Raw genomic sequence first — 14,743 nt, 5'->3', positions numbered from 1 at the left:
CCTTTCTAAACAACTTTGAAGCGTTAAAATAAATTGGACGACCAAATCCAATTTTACCGAACGGCTTATTTTGTACAAAAGTCACGAAGTAGGAGTCTGTGTAGGCCTGTCATCTGTTTTTTGCTATATATTTCCAAATTAAAATGCAATCTCCCATAGCAATCCCAAACTTACCATATCCTGGAATACTGCAGCACTCTCCAGTCCCGGCATGGCATTCAACAGAACTCTTGCTGCAACACAGTTAAGATCAAAATACTCGATGGTACTCATGATGTACGTATTCACAAGCTTGTCCATGAACTCATCATTCCTAAACAGTGTCTTGAGGAGGTGACCCAATGCACAGTCAGGATCCGCTCGACCTACAACAGCACAACATTTAAAGATATTTTGTTACATGAGGTTAAATGCGATTTAACCAAGTTAAATAAAGCAATTTAACAGTGGGCAAGTCAGCTGTCCTGGTGGTCAGCAGTTACTAGCTCTTCTCAGGCTCAGTGCTTTGCGTTCTCGGACATTATAGCGTGGTGTCAGGTCTTCGTTCCATGGAGGGTTTTCAGGGATGTTTTGCGAGTTTTTCCCCTCCCTCCCTCCCTTCCCTGCTTCTTGTTATTAGCTATTCATTTTTCCACTGATTTTATCAGTGTGACGGGTGTCTGTGTGTGGGGGCTCATGGCTGTTTTGTTGGGATTGCCAGCCTTAGCAGCTTTATTCTATCTGGGTAGGGCCGGCTGACTTCAGTGGAGGCCCTCCCGGGTATCCCAGGCACCCATCCTCCATATTCACGAGGCAGTGGTTGATTTGTAATTAATAACCGTGCCTCCTTTATTTGGATTCATTGCAAGTTTTGAACATTTCTTCTCAATCACATTCATTTGATAGTTCATCAAGTTAAAACAAAGAAAATCGTAACTGTGAAGGAGGTTTGGATACCCAGTCTTAATAGTAATAGATTTTACGATTTTATTTCAGTTTGTGTTAACTAATTGTACCTTATGTAAACATGAAATTTTCGCGACACGTTAATTTTGCGAATTTCACGATTCGAAAAAAATCGCAAATTAAAGTGACGTGAACAATAATTGTTGCGAACATTACATGACGCGAAAATTAAGTGACTCACATTATGTCAAATAAGTTTAGTGCCACTGAAGGAAGGAATTATAAATCTAAATGTATATTGTCGTCAATTGAAACAAGAACAATGACTCATGCACTTACAAGCATAACCTACTTGTAGACATTAACTGCTCTGTTGTTGCTATTGCTGAGATTTAGTCCCACTCTTGCTTTTTTGTTTATTTTGACTTTATTTTTTCATTAATGAAGTCCTTTTTAAAGGAAATGTAAATTGTGTCTTACTCAAAAACGCGATATTAAAGTGATTCAAAATACAAAATTTTCGCAAAATCGTAAAATTTAAGTGTCGCGAAATATACGCACTTCAAAATCGCGAAATTAATGTGTCACGAAAATTTCATGTCATAAGGTACTCACTTTTGTTTCAATTGAAGATACTAACAGTACATCGAACACTCAAGACAGTGTTTCATCGGCTATCCAAACTGACCTGGCATTTCACCAAAAATGCTCCGTGCGCAGCGAATAGTATTTTCAACTCTCTTCTCGGTGTTTGGATAGCCCGATGAAACACTGTGACAGTCGCTCGTGTTTAATATATTTCATGATGCCATTTTTGGTGTCAGAATCTGTCATACAAGTGAAGATTATGAAAAATTTATGCATGTAGTCAACATCTGTTTTATTTTGTTTTTTATTACATGTATACTAAAAGTAAAACTTTTACAAGTACAATTCAGGTTCACATTGTGCATTATTGTACATGGTTGCCACAGACAACCGTTTAAAAAATCCCCTGACTTTTCCCTGACAAAAACAAAATTTCCCTGACCAAATAAATACAAAATGTCAGATACACTGTATCGTTGGTGCCTCCAGCCAAGGTCCACTTCCACAAAAACAAAACATCACTGAGATCACATGAAATGTTTCTTCCAGGTCAAAATTAATGCATGAGATCAATAGTGCAATATTCCAGTCTTCCCTCAGCAGACTTTTCTTCAAAATGGCAATTTTCCCTGAATTTTCCCTGACCTTGAAGAATTTTATTTTTCCCTGACCATTTTCTGGGATCAAGAAAAGCCACTATATGGAAGATACCAGTGACTGCAAATTCTCATTTATAGACCTTAAGTACATTGTATACTTTAAATTTGACGAATACCTTTTCACCGATAAACATGCTTCAGTGTAGATCATACCACCAGAAACAGCATGAATTGTATAATTAAATATATTACCTGGGTGTCTGTCATCAAAAGGATCTGGGTCTAGTTTATGATAAGCCTCATTTTCACGTTCCACCAACTCTGCTATCCTGGTTTGAGAAATCACAAATTGAGTTTTAAAATGATCCTGAAAGTTAAAAACTGATAACCACAATTTCAAAGTGCAGAGTATTTGTACAGCCATTAAAAAAGTGAAAATGATATACACTATAATGATGTGAGCTACATAGGTATGTGCCGCTGTGAAGAGTATCTTTTTTTTTGTCTAGGGTGTCATTTTCCGAGAAAATAGAAGAATTTCGTCTAGACAAAGTTTCCCAGCAAAAAACAATTTAAAATCAGTAAGGCGGTCAGCTTAGCTGCAGCATGGCAACTTTACTGACCCCTGGTAACATAAATAACAAAGAAAGCATTGATAAATAGCTCTAGGATAGGGTAGGGATTTTTGGCGTTTTGTCTACAATAGGATTGCAAAATGTAGCTGAACAGTGGTCTAGTATACAATGTAGGTTAAAGGGTCTCAGAGTCCCAGCAGCACACCCCATGGCCAGCTGTTAATTTGCAGAGTAAAATAAGTTTATTGACGACCAATCAAAAGTCACAAATCGATGTCCAATCCACAGTCACAAAATAGGGTCAATGATTGATATCGATCGGCATAATCAATAACAAACGATGACAATCAATATTAATCAATGATAATCAATAACAATCGATTCCAATCAATGTCAATCAATAGTCACAAAAATATACTTCATCGATTGGTCATTGATTACCAATATCAATTGATTAATTGATATTGATTGTCATGAATTGATATCGATTTTAAACAATCATCGATTTCATCGATTGGTAACGAAATTAACACTGGGATAACTGGACCTGGGATCTGTTCTGGACGGGTTCCAGAATGGTCCTGTCTAAACAGAAGGCCTATCCTGTCCGATTTTTGGACAACAGCCATTTGGAACCAGTCCCATTTAAGAGGCATTCCAAGGGGTTAAAGCGACAAGCGACATGACCCTGAAAACTGGCGACATGGAACATTTTAAAAGCGACAAGCGACAAGCGACATCATTACAGCACTGAAATGCGACAGCGACACGAAGCGACAGCAAAACAATGGGGTAAAAAACGACAGCGACATTTACTGCTGTTAGCTAGGCGACATGGGTTCTCAGAAACATGCGACATTGCGACACGGCTACCTCCCTTGGAAGGCCTCATTTAAACATAGCCTAAGGAGTAATTTTCTGAGTGAACATAATTTGTTAATGCTCAGAAGTCAGTGATATACCCCATCAGTACGAATGCACAAAAAGAAGCCATTTGAGAGCGAGTATGTGTAAGATTGGTACATATTCATCCAATTACTATGAGCAACAGCTGTATTTTAATATTTCACACACGTTATATAGCCTGCAAGGGCATCTGCTTTTTACGGCTCGTTTCTAAAACGGATGCTCTCATAGACTACACGTAATCGTGCCCAAATAACCTAACAAACAGGTCGGCGGGGAACCAATTCAAAGAAACACAAATTGAGTTTATATTGAAACAAAAAATCAAATAATATTACATGTAAAGCTCGCCGTTTGTTTAATCTAACTGCACCCACCTTTGTAGAGTATTGACTGGCGAGCTATTTTCTTGATCTTCCCTGCTCCAGGTATCTAGAAGGCTGTTAAGCTCTGTTATACTATCCAATGCAGCCATGACTTATCACTAGAACCTTTCTTCGTTTACCAAAACACGGTAAATAATAATGGAATTACAGATCGAAACTCCCGCCATATTATGATGAACGAAGAGATAAAATGCGTCGAACTACAAACAGATCTCCTAAGACAGTGAACTTCTCTGGTCCCACATTGCGTGAATATCACACTTATTGTCATAAAAGGAACAAAACAAAAACAGAAGAACGATAAACAAGCAGCTATTTCAAAAAGAAATAGTGTTTCGTTTCCTGACTGCGGAAGGGTAAGAATAGTGTAACACTTAAGGAGAGGTGGGTTTGGGGTTTACTTTAATTTGGAGAAGGTCCTAGTGTATGTTAAATTTGCCGAATTTATGCACGAGTGCAGAATGAAAAGAAGAACTTCATATTCAGTAGTAACTTAAATTCTCATTTTACACCTACTGTCGATTTTATGTAAAGGAGACATAAACTACATCCTGCTGCAGTTTGGCTTTCAAGAGTTCAAGTAACACATAAATATTTCTCTTTATAGAAATAGCACATGTCTTTCTCTCCAAATTAAGTTAAGTGAAGGGAGCTTGCCTTTATCGTTTTTACTCATCCAGTGGAAATTAAAATGATTTTTTTTATTTCTGCAGAACACTTTTTTGCTTAAAAATGGCACCCGATAGCATAACTTTGGATGCGCTCTTCAAAATACATTCTTCCCAAGAAAGAAAGAATAAATATATTCCTATCAATGTGGGGAAACATGAAACCACAAGAGTAAAATGCAAGATCAGAGTAATGCAATTAATTTAAATGGTTTATTTTTTGAAACAAACAATCCTTAAATAAATCAGTTCCATAAATAAAGTGTTTTGTGACTACTGATCTCTGATAAAATGCAAAACAACACTTTAATCGAAGATGAAATTATTACCTTTTGACAAAAAGCTTGAGGTATATACTTCTCTGAGTTGATCACATGCTCAAATCAAATAAATGCCAAATTCATACAAACCAAAACCCTGGTCGACAAGAACAGAGATAAGCACACTGTTTCGAAGCCATTTCTTCAAAATGAAATGCCTGTTGTCACTTTACAAAGACACGTAAACAACCAAAGCAAATTAATGTAAAAAGCTACCATACACAGATTTTTAACAAGGATTTTTAATTAAGCAAAATTCAAGTTTAAAGAAAGTTATATGTTATATATAGTCGTACCAGGATTGTATTTTGCTCGATCCGCGCTGCACGCTCTCCCGGCAAATATAAAATTATCTCCACAGAATAAGACACAGCCAAGTTGCTTCTGTTGTCAGTGTAACAGCCTTGCATTGGTAACACTGATAATAACGATTTGCATTTTTGGCGATACTGTGGAGTTTCGATCAGACCGCGATGGCTTTGAATAATCCAAATAATGTTTATATCATTAATTTAATCTCAGAAATCTGCACCAGCAGTTGCAACGGTAGTTAACATTGAGCGTTACATCAACTAAGGAGACGAATTTAGTTCGACACGGCAGTTGCACACCTTGCTATACGATACTGTCCATACAAAATTTAAACTTTGAGCAGAACTTATCAACTTTCCGTGCAGACTCGAATGTTTTTGCGACGCCGACGTGACACTGATCACGCAAGTCCGGGTACATCCACGCGAGAACCCACGCGATTTTGCGTGTATTCGCGCTGTTTGTGACGTCGAAGATGCCGTGAAATTTTCCTGTACAAATAGAATAGGGCAATCTCCCACATTTATACATTCCTCTGTTACATGAAGTGAAATTAACTTTGTAAGTCACCTGCAAATATGCACTTCTCTTTGTAGCGCACTTAAGCTCTACCGTGCGAGCAAACACGAGATACGCCAAGTCATCCCGTTTTTCTTTGCGCTTGTAAACACTGGTTGGTGGAAATTTACTTCCGTTTCAGAATAATATTAAACGCTACGAGAGCTTTCTCTAGTTTTCTTACAATACATCGCTTTAGTCAAACTTAAAACCATTGCAGTCGTTAGATATTTCTGTTTGCAACGAATCTAAATTTTTTTGGTCATGCTGAGGAATATATTTCCGATATTTGAAGAACATGACAGTTTTTACGAAATTAATTGCCATCGGTCATACCTATTTACTTTGTGGTTACGACCGTTCTTGTGATTGGATAGCAGCCCCCCGTGCGAGCAAACACGACAAGTCATCCCTTTTTTGTTTGCGCTTGCAAACACTGATTGGTGAAAATTTACTTCCGTTTCAGAAAATCGCTAGAATGTTTACTTAACAATTAAACGCTACGAGAGCTTTCTCTAGTTTTCTTACAATACATCGCTTTAATCAAACTTAAAACCATTGCAGTCGCCAGATATTTCTGTTTGCAACGATTCTCAATATTTTTTTTATCATGCTGAGAATATCTTTCCGATATTTGAAGAACATGTTTTTACGAACTTAATTGCCTTCAGTCAAACGTATTTACTTTGTGGTTACGACCGTTCTTCTGATTGGATAGTAGCCCTCACTGTGTAAATAGTTCACATCGAAGCCAAAATAATACCGTATCGTTTCTGAGGAAACGAAACAAAAAACAGAACAGTACTACAAAATTTACAAACTCAGACAGTCACATGTGGAAAACACAACACGCTGAACGAACGTTTCAATCCAGTCTCTCGCGGCGCATCTCGCATGGAACGCCTTGTTGCTATCAACCTCGCACCAGTCTCTTTCCATTCTGGAAGCGGTCGAATCAGGACATTTATACTATTTATCTAAGGATGGGCCGATACGGGTTTTTCAAAACGATACGATATCGATACGATATTTGCTATGTTAGCCAAGAATGTTGATTTGGTATTTTTGTTTAATTAATAATACTGTTGCATCAGCAATGTGTTGACATCAAGTCAACGCAAGAAAAATTCAAATATTGACAAGAACATCAATATTTCTTTGAGCAAAATTTCTTTTTTTAAACCTCAGGTGCTGATCAGAAGACCGCAGGCTCAGGTCACGTGTGCAGTATCGAAAACGTATCGAAAGTGGGATATTTTATAAAAAGTATCGATACTTTCCAAAATTGTCAAAATATCGGTGTATCGAACATTAAATTATTTTGGTATCGAGTGTCGGCCCATCCTTACATTTCTCGCGCTAGACTGCAAGTAATGCTTCAAAAGTTTGTTGAATAAGAAGCGAAATGGTGCGGAAACTGAGGAAGACACACAAGAGCTACACAACAAGCAATCCTTATTTTTCCTTTTAATGTTGGTCGAATGAGAAGGGCGAGGAAACCGAGCACGAGATAGACTGTTCCGGCCTCTCTATTTTTCAACGATAAAGAAGCAACGCACAATGGGTGTATGTTTTCTTGTTTTTTAGTTTGCGTCCAGTTTCCTTGCGATTATTTTCTCGGGGTCAACAATTTTAGGAAAATAACTAGGAAAGTACAAAAATTGAGGGCTGTTAACAGTCTAAGGACGAGTTGGGGTTGGGCCGAGGAAACCCATGGCTGGAACAGAGGAGCAGGAAAGTAAACTTCAAACAACTGGTCAGTGGTCATGCCTTAAATTTGCGAGTTACGTAAATCTTTGCGAGCAAAATCCCAAAAACTAAAACAAATTTAAGGGAAGTTATCTTATCAACAGATCGGAGAACTTATTTTGGACGAATATAATACCACGTCTATTGCAAATTTGCACTGAAGGAATTTACTTAATACTCAAAATACAATAATTTGACAAACGGCTGTCAATAGTCAGCTTATATTTCCTTAAAACGCCAAGTTTACAATAAACGAGGTCAGTCTAACAGACTGGCATGCAGAGTGGCATGCGATTAAAATCAGATTCAGCAGGTATTTGTTAACTTTTATTTATTGCCTTCTACGCATCTGAGTCGCCTGCCTTTCCAATGCTATCAACGACTTATAATCTTATAAAGACTTGATAAATTTACAAGACAGCAAAATATGAAAAACGAACTAGATCGAACTAGCCTAAATCGATAACTCGAGATAATTTTAAAACAAGAAACGCACTAGCCTAAGTGACACTTAAAATACAATTAACTATTAACAATGATCAACGTTCATGTACACTAGATCAGTCTTGTCTGCAAAACCTAAAACTTCTTCCTTTGGAAATGAAACCATAGGAAAGTTCTCTTAATGGCGGCGATGACATTTCGCTATTACCATAGCAACAGGAACTATAGCTGACTGGCTGAAAGTGTCTGCGATCGGCTGATTCGCACACCGTGAAGTTTTCTCTGGTTAAACTGGCCTGGTTGCCATGGAACTGGTCTGATCCTAAATCCAACGAGTCCCACAAGGGTTGACATTCATTTGGTGGCTCAAAGGTGGGTGTGAGTGGACGGTCCAGGACTTCGTCGTCATCCAGGTTTCCAAAGATGTGTGGCAGCTCTTTTGCGATGGAATAGGAGAACGGGAACTCATCAGCAAGACATCTGGAATCTGCAGCAGCGGCCTGGTGGATATCCGGCTCAACAGGGTTTACTGGCAGTAGCGAGCGGTGCGCAGAGTATGATGGGGCAACAGTCTGCTGGGCAACGTGATTGGTCTGCGGCTGCTGCTGTTGGACTCTGTACACTTGACCAGGGTAGTACGGATAGGCCTGTTGGTATGGCAACGGTCCGGTCTCGAGTGGGTTGTGCACAGGAAGAGGCTGTTGTGGTCCATAGGAGCAAGCAGCAAAGGTCTCTGTCACGTGACGCGAAACTGACGCAAACGGAACAGTGGCCTGGTAAGGAGTGGAAGGCAACGGCTGTGACGACACTTGTAGCTGCGTAGGAAACTGTGGGAAGCAACCGAAGCTAACGGTTCTCTTTACACTCTTTGGAAGGACTGGGCGGGATCTCGACGGACACGCAGCGCTTTTTTTCTGTTCCTTCTTCAACTTCTGGCGACGATTATTGAACCAGATCTAAGAGAAACACAAAGGAGTAGCACGTGAGATATTGCAGCGCAAAATCGTATTGCTAACATGAGATATGTTAAGAATATAAGATAAGATCGTGGCGATTAAAGGTAATTATTAAACAAGGCCTTCTTAATGTTTTGTTGTTGTTGTTGTTGTTGTTTTTCCAAAGACACGTTATTTTAGTCAAGCAACATTTGTTCTGTTATCATAAATTCGGAGCGTTGTGCAATTCTCTATAAACAAATTGAATCGTTTTTCAATCTTAAAATCCGAAAAGCTATGCTGACCACCCGTGAGTGTACCGCTCTAGACTTATTTTACGTTTCAAAAGTTTCTAGCCACTACTTAGAATTCTATTAGAATATATTTAACGTTAGACAACTTAATTACCTGATTGGTTTTGAATTTCTCGACTTTTGCGTTACTCAAAAAATCACAAGTGAAGACCAGCGAAACGTATTTTGGCATATTAAACGGTTTTAACGTACTTTTTTCGCCTATTCGCGAAAATAAAACCATGCAAAATACTGTCTCGCCAAAATCCGAAAAAAAATCCTGATGCAGGTCCCCCCCTCCCCTACCCCATCTCCAGAATTTACATGACTCCGGCTGGTACTCAACTTTTATAGGAATAAAATACGAACTACTGCAAATGTATAAGAGAGTAGCAAATATTCCTACATACCTGTACTTGAGCGATAGTCAAGTCGAGTTTTAAGGCCAGTGTGGCTTTCTCTTGGCGAGTTGGATACTTCGTCTTCCAGAACATAGCTTCAAGCGTCTCTTTCTGATCGGAGGTGAAGTTTGTTCTTTTATCACCGTACGCGGAACGAATGGACGCCAGTGAATCAAAGTTAATTCGGTCTGGAAGGAGATCTAGAAGAAAGAAAAAAACGTAGGTTAGTATCTCGAGTTTATAAGAGTGCCGTATGCTAGATAGAAAAGAACAAGAACCAAAAAGAACTCTGACTACGCCTCGATCGATAAACATTGCTTTTTCGTCCAGGCTTAGAACAAAGCGACCAGGTAAATAGATGAAGAATGCCTTTTTAGAGTTAAGCTTAATTTACGAAATAAATTATCTTTTCCTTTATGAATCTATAGTTAGTAGAGGGGACTATGATGAATCTAAATGCTCTTTAGCTATAAGAACTATCCCTTGTATGATTTTAATGTAAATTTATGACCGAAACACAACGGTTTCTAGAGAAAGCAAACGTGATCTCTCTAAAATAGGATTAAACCCAGCAATACTTAAAAAGATCTACATTGCAGTTCTAAATAAAAAGGCTAATACACTGTACACGTTTTTAGCATAAATCCATAAACTAAACCGACTTTTTGTCTACGTTAGCGCGGTCTAACCATCGAGAAACAGTTCAGGGAACGCGTGCAAGTAAAATTGTCTTTACCCAAACCGAAATTATATATATGGAAATTGACGCAGTTCGCGGGAAAAATATTGACAAATGTATGGGAAATAAAAAAAGTAACTGAAGGCTTTCTAGCCTAGCTACATCGTTCCAACTCGGTGATTAAAACCTTTTCATACTATCTTAACTTTACATTTCAAAAGTTTTCCAGAATTCAATTTTGTAAAATATATTTGCCGTCGGATTCCTATACAAACACTGTAATTTCTACCCGCTTTGCCTACTCGCTAAGATGGCGTCGAGAAAACAGTGATAAGACCTATTAAGACCAGCGACTAATCATGTATTCAATTCAAAATTTCTTCTAGCACAATTTGTAATGTTATTTTCAATTCAAGTTAGCTAAATTGAATGTATTTTACGATCCTAACTTTACATTACGTATGAAATTCATTTACTTACCAGGGTAACGTAGACGCACAAGCGGGTGGGTTTCACCGAAGTCTAACTGACGACTCTTCTTCGTCTTCAAAATCGGCGCTCGGAAGGATTCGGTGTCTATCCCTCGGGTACTCGGCTCATCAAAGTCCAGCTTACGTTTTACCGAGTCGGCTGAAAGAGACTCCTTGGCAAGATTTCCAGAACGAGCAGACATGATTGAAGATTTTTCGTGTAGTTACGCGAGCAAGCGCTTTTTCAAACTGATGAAAGCAACTAAGTGACTCAATTTATATCTCTTGCTGGACGCGTGGTGTTTCAAACTCTATTGTTAACAAATTGAAAAGGATTTGAAAAAAGTGAACTCGTTTGTTTACATATTAATTAGCATCGCTACAAATAGATTGATCTCACCTTTTGAGTGGCTTAAAAGTGACTTGACAAGAACAATAGATTATCTCACCCTCCAACTTATCAAACTAACCAACTGATGAAAGTCGACAAATTTTATTTGCTGAAATACGGTATTTTTTCGTTTGGCGAATCAAACAGTTTCGGACAAATTACCCTATCGTAGCATCGTGTTTGTTTGATCTCACCTTCTAAGTGGATTGAAAACAACAATAATTTTTCTCACCATAATTCTAAACATACCGGGTTAGTTTTCTTTTCAGTGTTTTAGAGCTAGCGTCGTGTCAAGTTGATCTCAACGTTATTCTTAGTGGCTTGAAAACAATAATAGATTATCTCACCCTCATTCTTAACATACCGAAGCAGTTTTCTTTTTACTGTTTTTGAAATTAAAAAACCCAAATGATACACCTCACGTAATGATCTTATTTTGATTCACGAATTGTGGAGTTGTCAAGTTTCGCGCGTCAAAAAGGTTCCAGGCCAAAAAAGAACAATAGATTATCTCACCCTCCCTCTTAGCCAGCAAAGCTTTTGTTGTCTTTAAAAAGCTTTTGAAAGTTTTTAAAAGATTTTAAAAGAAGATGGCCTGCTCGGAAACTTATTCCATTTCATCTTTTTTATTTTTATCTATTGATTTGCTTTGAGAAGTTTTTAATGAATTTCAAAACAATTTGAGTTTTCCGGCCTACGTTAGACTTCCCACAAGTCGACTCTTTTCAGCGACGAAGTCACGAGAAGCGAGCGACACAAGAGTACGTGAACGAATTTCTAATGATTTCCATCACTCTTCCCGCCAAGCGCGTAAAAAAGAAATTCGCGCAAAATTAACTTCCTCCAATTGTGCAACCACACTCGTAATATTTTTTCGTGTCCCGTCGACAATTAAGACACCGATTTGTGGGTGGTGAGAAAATCTTTTGTTCCATTGAGACTGACGCTTAGCAAGTGATGCGACAAAAACTTTGTTTACATCTTTTTGTTGGATTATCATATGGTAAAATTCACACCTGTAGTTTAGCGTCACTGCGAGATAATTTTTTGTCGAGTCCTTTTTACTATATTGGAACATAGTTAGTACTAACTATGATTGGAACAAAGTAATCTTGATAATGGCCGTAGTCAAAAGCCAATTAGGGCTAATTCAGGATTAAAGTCACATTAAAGTTTGTATTTAGGTTTTTAGCTAAGTTTGGTATTGCCCAAAGTCTAAAAAGGCCGTTTTTATACTGGAGACGAGTTACCCGTCTGGCCGAGCTTCGACAAACATTATGTAGTTTGTCAGGTTAAACATAGCCTGCGTAGTTCGTTTTGTTGGGGTGAACGCGCGAAAAATCGCCAACTCTTTTAATTCGAGTACGCGAGAACGGAGCGAGCGTGAACAAAGTTTAACTTTTTTCCTATAACAGTGTGCAAAGATGCTTAGAATTCTTTATTATCGAATCCTGCACGAGCACTGATTCCGTCTAACCCCATTGTTTCCATTCGCTCTATTTGCTTTGAGAGAAATTTTCAATGAATTTCAAAACAAGTTGAGATTCTGTCACCTATGAGATTGTAAACGAATTTCTATGTCTTTGATTACTCTTCCTGCTAAGTGCGTAAATCGCACTCCCTCGCCTTAGCAAAAAGGAAATTCGCGCTTAATTTCAATTTCGTCCAGTTGTGCAAATTATGCTCCACTTTACTTCAGAGAGTTGACATTATTTTGATTTTTTTTTTTAGGACTTCTTTACCACACTCTATTTTCTTCTGTCACGTCAACAATTAAAGACATTGATTTGAGTGGGTGGTGAGAAAATCTTTTGTTTATTGAAACAGGCGTTTAGCAAGTCAAGGCGAGGAAAACATTGTTTACATCTAATTGCTGGATCAAGATGATAAAAGTCGCACTTTTTGTTAGCTTATATAAGATGATTTTTTTGGTGAGTTCTCAAAACTACTTTAACCTAGCTAGCTAATCTAGGATAATTATCAGTGTTTCTAAAATGCTTGACAAAATTAATGAGAAAAGGATTTAAGTTCGAAGTTGCGCTAACCCCAGTGGTCAGTTCGGACCACTGATCGTTGAGAAGTCATGCAATTTCGCAGCCCGTGCGAAGGATACGAATCTTTATAAAATAAATAAAAATAAGTAAATAACTTTATTTAAGTGTCAATGTATTTAGCACGGCTGTGCTAATTGGGGACACTGTCAATAAATAAACAAATATTATAAATCAAACATAAAATAGTTAAAAGTACCAGCTGGCAGGAGGCTGACCAGCTGGCTATTTACAACGCGTGGAGAATTTGAATTTGGGACCACCAAACACAAATCCATCTAGTGGCGTGAAGGTGGACTTGAACCCGGGATCGGACCTCCAATCGAAGGGTTAAGCTGTGTCTTGCGCTCTTAACTAGCTATAAACTTCAGGCCAGGTACGCAATAAAAGTTCTGATCTGGTCTTCAAAAATGTCGATTTTGAAGACATAAATCTCAACAAGTGGCTTGTAAACAGGTTGCTAAGTGAGGTATAGGGCTGGTGAACCGGACAAGCCGAGCTCGTTCTCGCTGGTCACCATGGCCAAGAACACGAAAAGTGGATAATAAGCAAGAGTCGAGCACCACCGGTTAATTCAGTTGATGACCAAAATACCTTGTATTTTATACTTTTTACAGTATTTTTTCTTCTCGTCGAACGAGAAGGGATTACCGTCAGGAGAGATAGGTTACTAAGAGTGTAAAACTTAACATGCATCCATTTTCTGTCATTCTTTGTAATAGAGAAAATTTCCATTGCCCGAGATGTTCAGCTTCTCGCGTGCACAGTTATATGGTTACCGTGATAGTAGCTTGCGATTACATAGGCTTCCCAAGCTCAAAAGTCGTCTTTTTGATGTGTTTTTGAGAGCCCTTCGGGCGGCCGACTCTACATACGTGGTGTATGCGACAGCTTGTGTATATAGAGAAATGTATGGGAAAATCACGGATTCTCTAAAATCGGGTAAATAACTATCTATTTTGAAATAAAGTTTACCTACCTCAAATGTGTCGCTTACTTGTCTCTTGTGCCGAATTTGAAGCCATTCCGACGCCATTTAGCGAAGTTATACACATTTGAGGTAGGTAAACTTTATTTAAAAATAGATAGTTATTTACCCGATTTTAGCGAATCCGTGATTTTCCCATACATTTCTCTATATACACAAGCTGTCGCACACACCACGTAGGTAGAGTCGGCCGCCCGAAGGGCACTCAAAAACACATCAAAAAGACGACTTTTGAGCTTGGGAAGCCTATGGCGATTACAGCCGCCTCTTCACGCTCCTATCCGCTTGCTGCGTTTGGAGGTCTCTCCCCTCCGAACGCATCAAGCGGATCGGAGCCTGGAGAGGCGGCTGTAATCGCAGGCTACCGTGATTCTTGTTCTAGAATCCCGTCTTGTGAGAAATTCACACCATTGACTCTCTATATTGTTTTCTTGAGCCCCGTCCACAGTTCAGTCCACTCTCGTTATAGCGAACACGCTCGGGGCTTTGTTTAGTGTCCGTTATAGTGAGAGTCCGTATTAGCGGGAGTCATTTCCAGTCAAACC

At 38.6% G+C, this 14,743-nt stretch overlaps 3 protein-coding genes across 3 annotated transcripts in view; 1 reads left to right on the top strand and 2 right to left on the bottom strand.

Moving 5' to 3' along the window:
• LOC144628971 (DDB1- and CUL4-associated factor 1-like) overlaps positions 1 to 6,645 on the bottom strand; it is a 39,320-nt gene extending 32,675 nt beyond the window's left edge. Inside the window, exons 1-4 of the mRNA XM_078487106.1 lie at positions 6,593 to 6,645; positions 3,931 to 4,251; positions 2,325 to 2,401; positions 175 to 365 (exon numbers count right to left, since the gene is read on the bottom strand). Coding sequence (XP_078343232.1) covers positions 175 to 365; positions 2,325 to 2,401; positions 3,931 to 4,028 — 366 coding nt within the window. The 5' untranslated portion in view covers positions 4,029 to 4,251; positions 6,593 to 6,645. The remainder of the gene's footprint in view (positions 1 to 174; positions 366 to 2,324; positions 2,402 to 3,930; positions 4,252 to 6,592) is intronic.
• The window catches only part of LOC144629101 (transmembrane protein 121B-like), a 272,095-nt gene that overhangs the window by 65,906 nt on the left and 191,446 nt on the right, over positions 1 to 14,743 (top strand). The window lies entirely within an intron of this gene.
• Positions 7,881 to 10,971, bottom strand: LOC144628726 (uncharacterized). The gene is made up of 3 exons (XM_078486853.1): positions 10,779 to 10,971; positions 9,629 to 9,819; positions 7,881 to 8,946 (listed from the first exon to the last, which is right to left on the bottom strand). Exons 1-3 carry the CDS (start codon positions 10,969 to 10,971, stop codon positions 8,107 to 8,109), a joined length of 1,224 nt encoding a protein of 407 aa, XP_078342979.1. The 3' UTR covers positions 7,881 to 8,106.

Source organism: Oculina patagonica, chromosome 10, assembly GCF_052425735.1.
Source record: "Oculina patagonica isolate OP01 chromosome 10, crgOcupat, whole genome shotgun sequence".
Taxonomy (NCBI): domain Eukaryota; kingdom Metazoa; phylum Cnidaria; class Anthozoa; order Scleractinia; family Oculinidae; genus Oculina; species Oculina patagonica.
This window is presented reverse-complemented; position numbering and strand designations above follow the sequence as displayed.

Bases quoted from the DNA above. Each gene is read 5' to 3' on its own strand.
- LOC144628726 (XM_078486853.1), bottom strand. From the start codon at position 10,971: ATGTCTGCTCGTTCTGGAAATCTTGCCAAGGAGTCTCTTTCAGCCGAC. The intron at 9,820-10,778 runs GTAAGTAAATGA...TCTTTCTTCTAG, and splicing joins TGTGCGTCTACGTTACCCTG to ATCTCCTTCCAGACCGAATT. The intron at 8,947-9,628 runs GTATGTAGGAAT...TGTTTCTCTTAG, and splicing joins TGACTATCGCTCAAGTACAG to ATCTGGTTCAATAATCGTCG.